This window comes from Takifugu flavidus, chromosome 5, assembly GCF_003711565.1.
Source record: "Takifugu flavidus isolate HTHZ2018 chromosome 5, ASM371156v2, whole genome shotgun sequence".
NCBI lineage: Eukaryota > Metazoa > Chordata > Actinopteri > Tetraodontiformes > Tetraodontidae > Takifugu > Takifugu flavidus.
Window position 1 is genome coordinate 2,843,783 of NC_079524.1, and position 16,083 is coordinate 2,859,865.

Sequence of the window (16,083 nt, forward strand, 5' to 3'; positions counted from 1 at the left end):
TAACCATCATTCTGATGGTTTGCTGGAAGTGTGCATGCTGGATGTGCATGTGTGCATATACCTCGTTAGTCAAAATGTACACAAATTAATGCAAAAGCAAACTGCACAAAGCTGTTATACCAGATCCGTGATGAGAAACGAGACATTAACCATCATTTAGGGAGCAGGATCCGTGACGCCGGGGCACATTTATCTTCCAGGACCAAGACGTGAAGACAGAGTCGGAACACAAAAATTTTCAATCAAGCTTTTAATGAAAAGATCATAAAATAACAGTTTATTTTTCGTCACTGCTGTACATTAAGACTGCAAGGTTGTGAGTGCTGAGGTCAGCCGTATTACACTTTTATGACACTTTGAGTTACACGAGCCCCTTCGCTGTGCACAGCGGCGGCTCTGACCTGAATACAAGTTCTCAGAGGAGTGGAGATAAGAGAGAAAGCCCAGCCTGGGTGCTGCCAAAAGCCACGTAAAAGGGTCGCACCTTCAACACTGGTGCAGGGTAGGTTTTGTTCCAAGACTAGACGGCGGCATTGGTGTTTGCATGAGGGGAGGCGCTCGCACGCGCCTGTCAGCAGAGATGCACCTGGGTGTGTAGCCCTATGCATATGTAGTGTGTTTACCAAAGGGGAAGGGTTGTAACCTTTAATTATTCAACAGTCAAAGACCCTACATGTCTATTCCAGAGCCTCTCCCTCCACAGATCCTGACACATTATTAAGAGGCTCCTTCTCCTCCAAGGAGGAACCTGGGTGCGACCACTCCGTGGGCAGCGCCGCCAAGTACTACTTTTAGCAGCTAATCTTTCCATTCTTGCAAAACACTCCATGCTGACAGTTTGCAATTAAAGGGAGGAGTATTAAATGCATGCATTTATCGTTAAAACAGTTTGGGAAAGCATATGTTGGTTATGGACGGCAAAAAAGTCTAAATGTTGAGAAGTGATGGCAAGATAGCATAAAGCTGTAAACACTGAGTTGAGGTAATTTTGGTGTTTGTGGCGTCAGACCAACATTACTAGGAGAAACAGTAAATACTGATATGAGATGTCAAATGCAGGATGTTCACGTGTGCAATCGAACAAAGGGGCACAGGCCTAAAGCGTGAGGGGGGTCTGGTGTAACTGGGGGTTGGTAATGCTTTAATAGCCCCGGAGGCCATTTTAAAACTGGCTTTGGTTTCAGTCTGCCAAAGCATACTCAAACAGAAAGGAGCATCTTCATAATAACTGGACAGACCAGCCCTTCTGCTGTACAAAAAGTGTCTGGCAATAGCAACAACTGCACAGTGTTTAAGCATAATACCACCAAACTCGAATGCGTGAGAGTTCAATCGGCTGTCTCTCAGTTGCACGATCTGTTTTAAAGCTTTTCTAACACTGCATAATGATATGAATCTTCAACAGAAACACAGAAACAATGATGAGGTAAGAAGAGAAAGAGTAAACCATCAGTCAGGTACTGATATGAGAAGGGGTCTTTAGAAGCTTTGAAAAACATACAAAGTGCACTTAGTAAAGCCATCTTACCCAAAAATCTAAAATCCTTTAAGACCTATCCAACACAGAAGATCACAGGGGAGAAATGTAAGAAGTGGCGAGTGGTTTAAGACAAAGAGAGGAGGAGAGGTGATGATTACGTGCATGTTTCTGATGCTGATGTCCTACATAACAATGGCAGCAGTGTGGCAACACCCAGGATGAGCAAACTTGAGAAGATACAGTAGCCTCCTGTCTGCGCAGGCAGGTCCACAGCGTCCTGCCTGCGTCCACAGACACACACACGGGCGCAGAGTTCAACTTCCCTGGTGTGCAGTCATTCAGCGGAAAAATGAAAATAAAAACAGGAGAAAAGAAAATTCAGTGGAACAAAAACCCTACAGACCATCAGGTGTAACTGAGAAGATATTAAATGCCAGAGGCCTTTTATTGAGTTACAAAACAAATCTGGTTTCCCACAAAAAAAAGACAACTTCACAGATCATGGTTAATGGATATGTTTGTGTCTTTTTGATTCTCAGCTTTAAATCCGCTTTAAAAAAAAAAAAAAAAAAAAAAACAGGGTCCTGCCTCCACCAGTCTCACACATTGAGCATTAATTCTCTGCAGGTGAGGGCGGAACCAGAAATAAATACATTCATCACTGACAACAGACATTTGATTTTAAAAAGAGAGAGAGAGAAAGAGAAAAGAACACTGTTAATAAGTGTTTGCACCAACTTTTGTATGAGACCCGGCCAGGCAGAGGTTTGTGCTGCTTTGACCCACAGAACACAGGCAGCTAAAAAAAAAAAGGTTCTGACCCACTGGAAAAATCAGACGTATGACAATAACATTCACAGTTAAGACTACCAGATATGCCTGTTTTCATGCGGGGGGGTGGGGGGGGGGGGGGGGGGGCTACATTCTTGGGTAGGTTAGACAGTCGCCAGTATTTAGGATGTACCACCATGCAAAACAGGACCGTTCCAGCCCCACCCACACACCCAACCAGCAAAAGCTCGTCCTCAAGTGCATTTTGGGTAAACTGAGACAACATTGAGCTAAGGACCCTCGCTAACAATGGTAATACATCAAGGACACGCTGCCCACCCCCCATTGCTGCTGTCCCATCTGAGCACAGGCCAGAGGGCAGAGGGACTGGGGCGCAGGGTCACCCCAAAGCCAGCTGGCAGAGAGGGGGGTGGCCCCCCAAACCTCGCACCCCACCTCTTTGTTGAATATGTAGAAGTGGCCTCTCTGCCCATGTTGACGTTACGCTTTTGTTTTGGCAGCACCCTCTGTGGAAAAGCTTTTTTTTTTTAAAAAAAAAAGGAAAAACACACGCCACCTCTGACTGGCCGAGCCTTAACTGAGGTCTGTAAAACTGTAAAAGTTCATGTAAACAATGAGATAAATACATATGTTTTTTTTTCTTTAGAGCCACATATGGTTCCATTATCATTCAAATGTGCTTTGGTTTAAAAAATAGTTTGTGAATTTGGGTATGAGCTTTTTTTTTTCTCGTATTTCTTTGTACAACTTTGCAACTATTTCTGAACATATTGTGTTACTAAATAAAATGTAGACTTGTTTTTGAGCTGCCTCGCCTTTGTCAAGACTCTTTGTTAGTTGAAAAAAGTACCCCCCTTTTATCTTAAATATGAAACTAGTGATTTGCTTTTCCCATGATTCAAAATACAGAGAAATTGATACAATACCATGTCTTACAAATGTAGCTGAGAGCCCGCATTCACAGATGCAGAACAATCCCTGAAGTAATTGAATAGTAGTAGTACTAGTAGTAATAAGTAGTAGTATGGTCACAGTTTGGAGTTCGAAGTTTTTTTTTTCTTCTTCTTTCATTATGTCAAACAAGCAAGCATTCAAATGTGGCTGCAAAAGTTATTTGCAGAGATGGCTAAAGGTCTTGCTGTACAAACAAAACACCTCCGACATGACAGACATTACGCTGTACTGCAGTTAAGTGCCGACATGTACAGGAACGTTTGAAGGCAATGCATTGTGGACTCCCTCGTAAGCTTGAAGAGGTCCCAATGGAACAGGCGGGAGACAACATGTCTAGTTTGGGGATGGGGAGAGCGAGGATGTCGTCGATGTACCACGCAACCACTCAGCTGTGACTGCTCAACAGCAAGACGACGACACCCACCAGAACCAAGAAACGCCCCTCGGGGAGTCCAGGACGCAGGTACCTTAAAACGGCGGTGATATTTGTGTAACTGTAGCTGCATCCCTAACACGACAAACAATTCACAGACCGTAACATGAGGAAGAGAGAGGAATAAAAATCAAGAGACAGTTAAACATAATAAAGGAATGCCTATAGCGAAAACTTGTAGTGAAGGTTCATGCACCACAGCGTAACTGAAGATACACTGGACAGGTTTCAGTGAAGCCTCACCAGAGGGGCCGTTGTCAAAAATACGACTACTTGCGATGAGGTAAAACTTGAGGTTTAAAATAACTTAAAATAGTTCTGCCATATAACCCAACACGATCAGGAAAGTAAAGGATGCTGCAGGAGACCAGTGAGAAGTCCAACTGTCCAGTGCATCTCTGCTTCTCCCTTCTTTCTTTTTTTTTTTTTAAACAAGTTTTTCACAAGTCTGGCTCAATAAACTAACAAGCAACTTCACATTAAAAATTCTGATTAGAAATTTCTAGTTTTTTTCCTTTTTCTTTTTTGGTCTTAACAGAACAGGTCAAAGGTCAGCTTGTCCTGTTTGTAAAGTCAGGGGAATATAAAATGGGACTCTGGGTAAAAAGAAATTGACGGGGGGGGGGGGAAATAAAAACACATGTCAGGGGAGAATGTCTTAAAACCTTTAAAACCTATTATACCGGCCCACCAATCAGCACAAGCTTTCCTTGCAAACCACAAGAACCTTCCTCAGTATCAAGAGTCTTTGACCAAAACTCCATCAAAAAGAGTGGATTGCTTTTGGACATAGAATATAAGTCATCTTTTGTTTTATACAGCAAAAAAAGAACTCAAAAATGAAATAATTTAGTATGCTATATATCTTAAGTACATCTTTTTTTTTAAAAGCTTTGGTTATGAACTTGTCTAGCAAAGTTTGTTAGTTAGCTCTGTTCTCAACATTCATAAGATCTTTGGAACACTATACATCTAGACTAACTAACCACTATTTGCTCCGGGCAGGAAGCTACAGTACACTTTGAGGTGGGGCCACACTGTCCAGGGCACCAAAAAAAGCTATATTGGACAAATAAAAACAACAGCTAAAACAAACATTAATATGTAAAATCTTTGAGCATTAAAAACCTGTGTTGAGAGATGGGCAGGTTAAAGCATTAGGTGAAAAGTTACCATAATCTACACACTTTGTACAGTTAATTACATAGGATCTTTCAACTAATCGACAAGAATTCATAAGTTTTCAGAGGTAGCAAGGTTAGGAGCCTATATAAATAGACTTCTAGTTTTTTTCTGAGGGGAGGAAAGCTTTACAGACAAAAAAACGTACCCACTGAACGTGATGTTCAGCCTAAAACACCCTTTTCTTAACCCCTCATCAAAATACACAACTCAAATCCTTCCCCTCAAAAAGACCCCCCCCCATCCCGCCCCAAGACTTCCAGTTTAAACATTCACTGAAGCGTTACAAGTTCTTTAAGGAAAACAAGTACCTCCAGGGGTTCATCTTTCCGACCGGGACTCACTCCCGGCAGCGCCAGCAGGAAAACCCCAAAACAAGGAGAATCCGCTCCAGATTCCTCGGCACAGCTGAAGAGAGGCCTTTGGGAGTTTGTTAACGTAAAACATAATCCATGTCATCTCCGCATGAATCGCCAGGATTTTTGAGTTAAAGCACAATCCCAAACCCAGATCCCCTCCTCTTTACATAGAAATCCCAATCACCAATATTTTTAAAAAAAAAAGAAAATAAAGCTGTCAGGGTAGAATTCATCTTTTTGCTGAATTATTGCCAGTTTTGCTTGCACAGGTTTTTTGGTTATAGTAGCGGTGTGAATACAGAGGGGAGCCTCGGCTTTATCAGGGGCCATCTGAAAAAGTTGAAAGACTCGATGCTGAAAGGTAGAAGAACAAAAGGCTGCTGAGGGGCATCGTGCGAGGGAGCCTGACGTTTCACGAGTACCCACATTCACATTGGACAGATTCGCAGCTCTAACCAGTAGCCACGCCATTCCAGCATGCCTTTGTGACTTTGGAGAGAGACAGGAGTCATTTTCCCCTCAAGAACTCCTGAGAGGGGCCGCATGCATTGCTTGAAAGAAATGATGACGTGATCCTTGCAACGCTCAGACTTCCACAGACACCGAGAGCCCGCTGTGGCCGCTAGCTACATCATTCACTTAGCAAAGGTGTCGTAAACAGGAATCGCATTGAAGTGTGCATGTCTGCGCGATAATGTGTGCGATAGTTTGTCAAAAAGGTATTGGGGGTGGGGTATTGGGGGGTGAATTTTGTTAATTCCCAGAGTTCTTTGGCTTGATGCGTTTCTAAGAGGGTGAGGTGTGCATTCTCAGGTGACTGATGAGGTTGCGCTGCTGGGTAAACTTGCCTCCGCAAAGCTGGCATTCGTAGGGCTTCTCCCCCGAGTGGACGCGCATGTGCTCTGTCAGACGGTACTGGCGGGTGAAGCGCATGCCGCACTCTTCACACGCGAATGGCTTAAGGCCGAGATGGCTGCGCATGTGACGCGTCATGGTTCCCCTCTGGGTGAACATTTTGCCGCAGATGTTGCAGGGGAACGGCCTGGTCAGCCAGTGGCTCTTCTCGTGCTGTCTCAGCGTCGCTGGATCCTTGTAGCTCTTACTGCAGACGGTGCACTTGAACGGACGCGTTTCAGAAGCAAAGTTGGAGGGACCCATCGGGGCGGACAGGTCCTCGGCCTCCTCCTCATCCTCTTCCTTCACAAAAGTCCCCCCCTCTTCTTTGATGTACAGCTCGTCCTCGGTGTGAGTCTCAACGTGAGCGTTGAGCTGCTCGGAACTGGGGAAACCTTTACCACATGGGATGCACACGTAGAGGTTGTCTCCGAATGCTGGTTCAAAACCCTCCTGGCGGTACACATAGTTGGCGCCATGTCCCCCTCCTCTTCCTCCTCCATTGCCATTACCACCACCACCACCACCACCTGCACTCTCTCCATCACTTTGCCCGCTCTCATCAGTGTGCTCCTGTCCGTTCTCTCCTTCCTCTTCATCTTTACATTGATCGGAGGCCAAGTTGCCGCTGCTTCCCCCTTTTACCCCGGAGGAGCGGCCATCTTTGGGGCCCACGATCACTCCGTTAACCAGGGGCCTGTCGTGATCTTCAGACTTTAACCCAGACACCTCTCTCTTCGGCCATTCGTTCTTACGAGCTCCCTGTCGGGATTTTTTCTGGGGTGGAGGGCCATCGTGGTTTTGAGCTTCCTCTGAGGCCTTAGAGGAGTTCAATTCTGTGTTCTCTGAGCCACAAGTGTCGACACCTTGTAGGTTTGCAGAGTCATCCAGTGAGGCACTGTTGGTTGTGGATACTGAGGCAGATTGTGGGGATTCCTGGGAGTTACTATGGGGGCTAAGGGCATCAGTGGCTGCGCCCGCTGATGGGGGGCTCTTCTTGGACAGGTCAAGACCAAGGTCTGGCTCGCCAGCACTTCCCCCACTGCTGAGGTTACCGTTACTGCTTCCATTCCCCCCATTTCTCCCAGAGCTGCCAACAAACATCTCATCATCTGAGAGCTTGTCCCGAAGGCCTTCATCTGGCTGTGGTTGGTCAGCATCTGAAGGAGTAGGAGGATAGTGGTTGTTAGGTCCAGAAGGGGTAGAGGAGGAAAGGCGCTGGTTAGTGAGGCGTAAGCGACTGAGGGGACCCGGGGTGGAGGGTTTACCTGGCAGAGGTTTCCCACCATTGCGCTTGAGCTTTTTCCTGCAAAGTGCAGCAAGGTCATGAAGCTGGAGGTAGCTGGCTGCGGTTAAGAGGGCACTAAAATTCTGTTCGCTGCTCTGGTCTGAGGAGGACAGGAGCTTCCCAGTGTAGATGAAGTCCAGGACTTGTCTGAATATGGAGGGGTTGACCATCTCCGTGTCAAGGTTAATGAGGTTGTCGTGAAGGACCAGCGATTTAAAGTAGATGCTGCTTGCCGCCAGGATGTTCTTGTGGGCGCGGAAGAGAGCATTCTCCACCACGATAATAACGTCACACAGGAAGCCCTTGGCTCTCTGCTGATTGAGTTGCAGCAGCAGTTGTTTGGCATGATTTGGCAGTTCCATTTCCACCTTCCTTCGTTCCGTCTCTCTCTTCCTACACGAGCACCACCTAAAGCTGCATAAGGAAAAAAAAAAAGGAAAGAAAAATCAAAAGGTGGCCAGGTTAACAGTGGCATACATCGGGTATTGATCAGCCAATCAGCCTGTCAGTTATGTGTCATTCTAGCACAAGTGGGAAACTAATAAACCAAAGAGCTCTAACAGACCTAAGCAGAATTTCAAATGAAAAGAAAAACATATATTCACTTTGAAGTTAAATGAGCTAATTAGCACACTGTGGCTCAATCATTTGGAAGCTCTGACACCGAAACTCTTCTTCCCTCTCATCTTCCTTTTGTCTCAAAGACACTGCAACCCTACATGGGTCGCATTGTGATTGTGCACTTTTGTGCCGCAAAAGCCAGAGGGTGGAGGAAAGAGGAGGGTAAAGTAACACGTTTTTAACAGTTTGTCTTCCACGTCTCGGTGCAGTAACTCCAGTTTCAGCGGGTGCCCTCTTTGGAAACCCGGCTCATTCTAGTATCCATTAGGTCATGGTAATGTCAGCCCTGCCCTATTGTCTGGAGATGGGGGTTGATGGCACATCGGGACTGGGGAGGCGGAATTAGGTGACACCTGAGCAGGTAAAACTACACAGAAGCCAGGGCAGGAAAAAAAAGGTGGGAGGAGGGTGCGGTGCAAAGACAAGGACAGCAACACCTGACGGGCCCTCATCTATTGAAGTGGGACAGACGAAGCTCATTTACATTTCAACATATAGTATTGCCCTGTTCAGTCTTTTCAACACGAGTGTCATTGTGGATGTTGAATTTAACCTTCAAATAGTGGAAGGCTAGTGTCGGACGCTTTGCTGCGTACCCCAGACTACTGATCACGTGTGGGGCAGAATGATGATTTCACTGAATCAGCACAAATTCCGGCTCACGTGAACCAGCCACCAGCAGTAGCCGCACCGATCTGAATGACTCGGAAAAAGACCAGATGGCCCATCGTTGTGGGCTGTATACACCTTTTCTCTCACGTCCAGCCCCGGGCTTGCTTCCTCTGCTACGACACTTTCTTTTCCCCTCCCCCATCTTTGCTTTGCTCTTTCCCTTTTGCTCCATTTTCCTGCTCTCACCAGCCTCTCAATGGGCACGCAGACACTTCTCAGAAATAGTACGGCATCGCCGGTGCGAATTATGAGTGTTTTCGAATACACAACCAACGCTGCTTAATCCCGCGACGTGCTGGGGGGAGGGGGGGGGGGGGGTGCCACTCAGGGGGGGTGCCACTCAACCCTGCAGGCAGCCACGGAGAGAGGGGCTGTTAGTGAAAGAAGGGCCTCCGCTGCGATGCCAGTCAGGAAGCCATATATCAGTCAAGCCTCTCTCTTAACGTACACAGACACCTCTGCAGGCTTTATGGGAGGATTCAAGAGGCTTTTCCAGCAGACTGACATAAAAAGGGGGCTGGGTTCACAGTACAGAAGCCAGCAAAAAAAAATAAAAAAAAGACTGCTCCCCCACCCCTCCACTTCTCATCCCTCATTCCGACTCCCTCTCCTCCCCCATCATCCACTCAGCTACCCTCTTCCACTAGCCCCTCCAGTGCTGTGCTGTCCCGGCTGGATTTCAGGGAGCTGCTAATGGATTATGGCTGATCTATATGCAGCCAGGGTGGGACACGTGTAGGCCCGGCTCCCCTTCCAATGGTGCTGCCCAAGAAGGCCAGCCTAATGCCACAGAGCAGACAGATGGGCAACCACCATTATACGATAACTAATGGTAATATTTTCACTTCCTGATCATGCTTGTGTTGTTTTGCAGCATCACAAGAGTCCCAGATCTAGTCAGGAGAGACTCTCTTTTTTAAGAGTGCTGCAGAAGCTGGCAGCGAGGTTAGAAGACGGCAGCTTGATTGATCATGACAGTCATGGGAAACAATACTTGTTCTGACCAAATATGGCACCACATACCTTCCAAAGACAGCTCCAGGCTTGGAGAGCAGACCGCAGTAGATGCCCTTCGAGTACAGGCACAGTATCAGCTTACCTTGCCTGCAGTGTTAACCTTTGGAAAACTGACTGTGGCTTAATGACAGAGAGGGCAAACCTCATTTTAAAAGCACGGCACTCCAGCGCTTAACCTCTAGATCTTTCAAGAACTGAAGATGCACAGACCGGGATGTTTATGCAGATCTGCGAGACACTGACAGATATCCGTGTGTCAAAAATAAGCTAGTTTCAGGGCCCGAGGAGTTAAATTAATGTCAGCCTGCACTCAATTACACTGGTTATGCCAGAGATCTGGACTATCTGGTCTAACTTCATTTACCCTTTCCTGTTAATGCATCCGTTTCCCTCCTCCCAAGGGGATTTGGATTAAACTTTGAGCTAGTAAACCTTTCAGAATCCGTCTTCCTGTAGTGAAGGTGGGAGATTGGTGAGTGGAGGGTAGAGAGCCAGGCAAGAGGGCAGAGGTGAAGCAAAGTCCTGTGGCGCAATAACAAAACACACCCTGCTACTGTTAAAGGTCATTGGCTAAACAACCAATAAAAAGCAAGGCTGTACAAGGCTTTTAAAAAAAACAAAAAACATCCAGCCTTGGAACGTTATTACCAGTGGCTCTCCTCAATATTTTGTATATGGAGCATATGGAGGTGGCAATCAACAGGTCAGAGCAGACTAATGTGTATATAAAGGCTGAAGCAGGCGGTGAAAGAAAACCTGAACTGCACACAAGGGAAAAAGCCTCCCTGTGTGCATGTACATACAGAGACAGTGCACTTAAACATGCACGTAGCACACACTTAAATTCACACACCCAGAGAGTATGCCGGTGGGCAAAGGGAGTGGGGGAAGGGTTAGGGGGATGGTACAAAGCCAGTTCGGAATACACTGAGCAACCACCTCTCAGCCGTTTCAACATGGCTGACGCTGCCTCATGGGTAGGGTTGATGCATGCAGGAAGCAAAATGATCCAAGACTCAAGTCTCGTACGGCGGTTTTTCTGACAGCGCATTATGGTATAAACGCATAGGCAGTTAATACGAAAACTGGAGCGACATGAAAATGGTCTCCACACTGGAGGCTTTCACAAACGCCGCCGTAGTCGTTATTGTATAAAGGCAAAGCGGAGCTTGCATGAGTAGCCATAGACCACACGCAAGCGTACAAGAACATTGGGACGAGAGGAAAGCTGGCACGACTCCTAATCAATGTTTTTTTTGTTTTATAGGAGAAACAACTCTACGTCGTCATCCCTCCAATGGAACACTTCAGTGTTCACCCTTAAAATCGCTGTTTAGAAAAACTTCACTGGTGTGATCACGCACCTCTTTATTTGCGCATACTGGCCCATTACCGCCAACTACTGTCCCGATATGTGTACTGCAGCATTGAAGTGGTCTTTCTGCAGGGTGGTAGTCTTCCCATACATGGTCATCGACATGAGGAACTGTTTTACAACCAATTCTGAAACCTTGTTGTGTAAATGGGGCCTTTATCTACCATCTTGGAAATGCAGACGCAAGTAGAAACCACTTTTTACAAGCCAAGCTGAAACATTTGGTTTCAGCAGCGTGTAGGATTCCCCTACATTTAATGCTGCTTTCAGTTTTCAAAAGTCTAATCGGTATGAACACCGCACAAACAATTCAATTTTTTTTTTAATTTTTTTCAAAAAGGGCAAATGCTAGTGTCTGCAGCTGAAACGTCGGGGGCGTGCCTACTCCACTCGGGGCCGAGCCGTTTCAATTAAGACTCATTTTTATGTCATGTGGCTCAGCCAATGCTGCAGACAAACAAGTCCTGCCGAGGGGGCAGTGGATTGAAAAGAGCCGCGTCCATTTCATCCCAGGAGGGGGGACAATGGTCACCATGTACCTCATATGTGCCAATCAGGGCAGCCAAGGAGGAAAAAGGCAAGACTCTGACCCACACCTCCTGCTGCTGCTGCATACACGCACAAGTCAAACTAATTACCCGCCACACCTCTCTACACTTATTAGACTGACTATACACACTAACACACATGCAGAAGGAAAGAGACTGTAAAACATAAATAGTTTGAACTTTAAAAAGGCACAAACCAAGATGTCACAGTTAATTGCAAAGCTGTGGCTGTTTCAAAGGCTGACACCGCAGCAGCACATCTCGGATCGGGTGTTCGATCGGCACATTTAAAGGAAGTTTGGAAAAAATATATTGATAAAATGAAATGAGTGAGAATGTGTCTATCAGGCCAGCAAATGACACGTGTCAGAAGTAACCGCCATGTCAAGTAATCAGCCAGTTGACCAACAAGTCAACATTGAGACTGATTAGTACAAGAGTGGCCTCTGTCTGAAGAGAACATAGCTTGATGAAATAAACAGCCAGCCACTGAAATAAAAACAGTGGGACCACATGACCAAGAGTTTAAGGCTTAGGCTAAAACCAAAAGATGGCATGTTAAGTTAATAGTGGTGCTACGGACCATGGTTTTACACACCACCACCGCCCGTGCTTCCTCCTCCTCCTTACTTTAAATGCTACATAACCTTCTGGCTATCAGCACCACATTCCACAGTCCGTTTCTTCTTCTTAAAGAACAACAACCCTGCCCTGAGGTGCTTCAGCCACTCCGCAAACCAAGCTGCACTCTGCCGGGCAGCCCGGGACAGATGGGTCCATACAGATACCACCTCCTCGCACAATCTAAGTCCTTGTATAACGTGTCAGCAGATCATATAGCCTAAGTAGCTACCCACACATGCATTGGTAAGCCGTGATCACAAATGTACACACTGTACGTGTGTGTTGAGAATTGAGGAAGGCACCCATTCATAACAGTCGCACGCACACAGGCCTCACATTACACCCCCCAGCACCAATTTTAACGCAAAATAATCAATACAAGTGGTCACACGGAGGGACTCAGCTGACTCAACTTGTTTACTTCTAAATGATTTTGTTCCATACCCGTCATTAGATACACCTACGTGTGACACGCGTGTAAATAGCGTGGCTTGCCAAGACCTGAAAGCTCGAGGGTGGTCTGGCGTCATCACACCATAAAAAGGAGGGGTCGATTAAAAGGAAGCGTGTCGTCCGTACATAGCACAAACTTTAAGAATTGAATTAACCTGGATTGATTACATCGAGTATATTTATATTCTGTATATTCTAATACGATTGTTGTTACAGATGTTGTATTAGCGTCATCACGATCATTTCTAATTCAAATGCTTTCACAGTCTTGTCAGAATACGGATGTATTACACTGAAAAAGGCACAGTTTGGCCCTTAGTTTGTCTGAATAATAGTCTCAGGTAGAAAAACTGCTCATTTGAATGTTGTAGTTGGTGAAAGTAGCCCAAATAGAAGGAAAATCCAATTTTAACACTTAAAAATAGCACACAAAAGTTACTCATGCTAAAGATAAGGCCTTGAAAATGATAGTGGCTGCCACTTAAATGACATAATCTGTGCCTAATCATCGGTGGACCTTTGGTTTATGGGCAGACTGTATAGTTACTGGTCATGTGAGACCCAGTGGCTTCTGATGGAACATTCCGACTTCAGCAACAAAAAATTCAATTCACCATCCAGACAGGTATTTTTCCACACGTGAACGTACAGGCGTACAAACAAAATAAAGGAAACAGGAGTAAACATCGTGGGTTGTTGTGGGATTTGCATGTTAGCAGCAAAAACAGCTGCAGGGCAGAAATTCCTAATCACCTGGACGGCAATGATCCCTCCACACCTGAGCACAATGGTCAGTGGTTTGCACTCTTTCTGACATTAAAGAAGAAAAAATGTAATATGCAGCTACTTCTGGAGCTTCTGTGAAATCAATTTCATGGAACGCTGTCTCAACCCAAACCAGCAGCTTGTGGTCCCATTGTCGTTCCACCCACACGGTGGGCGACCACAAAGATGGTCGATGTACAGCAGGAGCCCACCTATACTGGAGTCCTGAATGCACATACGTTTCCCTTTGAAATACCTTTCGTTTAACAAAAATGGCGTTTGAAACCACACAGCGTGTATATGATTTCCTCCCCCCGCATTGAGGGGAAAATCCAGGTAAGTGTTTTTAACTGCCAACCTAATGGAAATACTCTATACAAACAATGCAGATCACAATATAGGCAAGACCTAAACATCTCGATGATTGTCACGATAGTCGATCGTCATGGCGATCCAAGGAAGACCCCGGTGTGATCATTACGCACGACCATTAATCGAATTAATACGCACATTTTGTCTTTGGATCGATCGAACGTATTTGGATATAGGCGAAGCGGAAAACGGCTGGGAGTGCGTGGAAACGTTCGTGAGAAACGTTGCGGGGAGCGGATCTTTTCTGTGGTTTGGGCAGCCTGGTAGTAATGTGGTATACGCTGAGGGGGCATCTGCTGCAACCCTGCTACGCAAAAAAGGGGTTAAATGCGTAAAAGCGCAATATTTTCAACGTGGATTTGGAGAAATCGTCGCTGTATGCTCGCGCAAAAACACACGATCTGTCGGCTAAGCGTGGTGGTTGCTTGGTAAATCAAGAATAGGCACCAATGGAGCCCCTTTTTTGTTGGCACGCCGTGGAAAAAAACACACAAGCGAAGTCGCGGAAAAAATCGCAGCCGCTGCGAATCGAACCAAACCAGCCTTGATACACCTCCACACCCACCGCAAATCAGAAACAAACTGGTTTAAATACCTTATTACATCGGTAGGATCGTTCTCATGCGTTCTTTACCATCCTCTTGCTCATCTCACAGCCTTCGGGACGCCATGTTGCAAGCTTATGACGTTAGGCTTCCTCACCCCTGACCCACATTTGAATAGAAACCAGCCCAGAGTGCTGCAGAGAAAACATCCCACTGTGGGAGGGTTTGGCCACGTTCTCAGCCCCTGGCAACTTTACCTGCAAAGATGGCAAAGAGAGAGAGAGAGACAGAGAAAGGGAGAGAGAGAGTGGCTCAGGCCTCCCCCAGCAGCTCTATACTGCAGACCTACACTGCACAAAATATAGTAACTAGTTTAAAGAGTATTTTTTTAAAAAATACTTGTGATGTAACAGAGTATATAAATAATCCAATATTATGTAAAATGACTTCTGTAGCCCTCGCGATGTTGCTCGAAAATTTAATATGCAACAGCGAATAAGAAAACAGTAAAGTGGAAAAGTGACGCTCAGTAGCATCTTCTGGAAAAGAATAATAGAAAATAAAAGCCTCGTTGGGCAGATGCAGGTTGGGCATCATCACAAGGAGTATTTTATTGGGAGGCCACGTTTCATTAGAAAAGACGCAACAACTCAGATTGTTTATTCATTGTTTATTAGTTATTTATTTATTTATTCGACTCAAATTGACACCATGCCATTTGTGACCAATCTGACCACGGGGCCCGGACATATAGTGGAGCGTGGAGGGGATCATTTGGTGATGTTGGTGGTGCAGGTACGAGGTAAATAAATGTGCGGAAGTGAAGCGCACCGTTTGCTCCTCCTCAGCACACAGGATCCAGGAGGCCTTCAGCCAGTCGGTGACCTCTCGGCGCGGTGAAACAAAAATATTTATTTCATTGTCCATGTTGTCTACTTTATCAATTACATTGATTGGGAGGCGCAGGTTGATGCTAGGATGGTGTCACTTTAAACTGTCTTTTGCTTGCGGTTTAGACGTCATCAGTTTCGACGCTATGACGCGGTGCCAAAGCGCTCTGCTGCCTCCATGTGGTTATTATGGGAAATGCAGTTTCTACCGAAGCGCTAATCTTGACTAAACATTAATTTAATCAACAGGATTAGATAATTCTGCACCCATTAACTCAATGTTTTCACAAGGTTTCAACACAGAGAATGTTTATTGAAGATTCCCATGGATTTCCCAGCTATACTGTCATTTGAGGACTTAAACCAAATATAGCGGCCCTTGCTGTGTTCTTTAAAAGAAATACACTAGTTAAATTATTTTAGAAGTCTGAAGTTGTCTGCGATGTCTGAGTCAACGTGGTTCCCCAATTGCATAAATCCAAAATTTCCCCTCACATTTCTGATCAAAAGATACCGGTCAACTGTTAAAATTGTTGTTTTATAAAAGATGTAAAAGAAAAAACACAGCAAGAGCCCAAAAAATCTGCGCCCTCTGAAACCTTAAGCGAAGGTGGCATCCTCTCTCACCTCCTCCTCCTCGTCCCTCTCCTGCAGCATCCTCTCCTCACCTGGGTGAGCAGCATCTCTCTGAGCCCTTTGCACCCTCTGATGTACATGGCGGGGGTCAGGGAAGCGTTTACCCGGGGCAAAATGCGAAAAGGGTTAGTGCCTTCGTTTTTAAAGCTGTAACAGACTGTGAAACTACACGACAAAGTGTGA

The 16,083-nt window shown here is 45.7% G+C and overlaps 1 protein-coding gene across 2 annotated transcripts; it reads right to left on the minus strand.

Moving 5' to 3' along the window:
* Nucleotides 1–235: 235 nt before the first annotated feature.
* Nucleotides 236–14,711, minus strand: hic2 (hypermethylated in cancer 2). Of its 2 annotated transcripts, XM_057032928.1 has the most exons (3): nucleotides 14,425–14,711; nucleotides 7,363–7,796; nucleotides 236–7,254 (listed from the first exon to the last, which is right to left on the minus strand). In XM_057032928.1, exons 2-3 carry the CDS (start codon nucleotides 7,742–7,744, stop codon nucleotides 5,987–5,989), a joined length of 1,650 nt encoding a protein of 549 aa, XP_056888908.1. In that variant the 5' UTR covers nucleotides 7,745–7,796; nucleotides 14,425–14,711; the 3' UTR covers nucleotides 236–5,986. The 2 variants fall into 2 exon arrangements, with proteins under 2 accessions (XP_056888908.1, XP_056888907.1); XM_057032927.1 differs by having other exon boundaries at nucleotides 236–7,796.
* Nucleotides 14,712–16,083: the final 1,372 nt, after the last annotated feature.

Bases quoted from the DNA above. Each gene is read 5' to 3' on its own strand.
- hic2 (XM_057032927.1), bottom strand. From the start codon at position 7,744: ATGGAACTGCCAAATCATGCCAAACAACTGCTGCTGCAACTCAATCAG.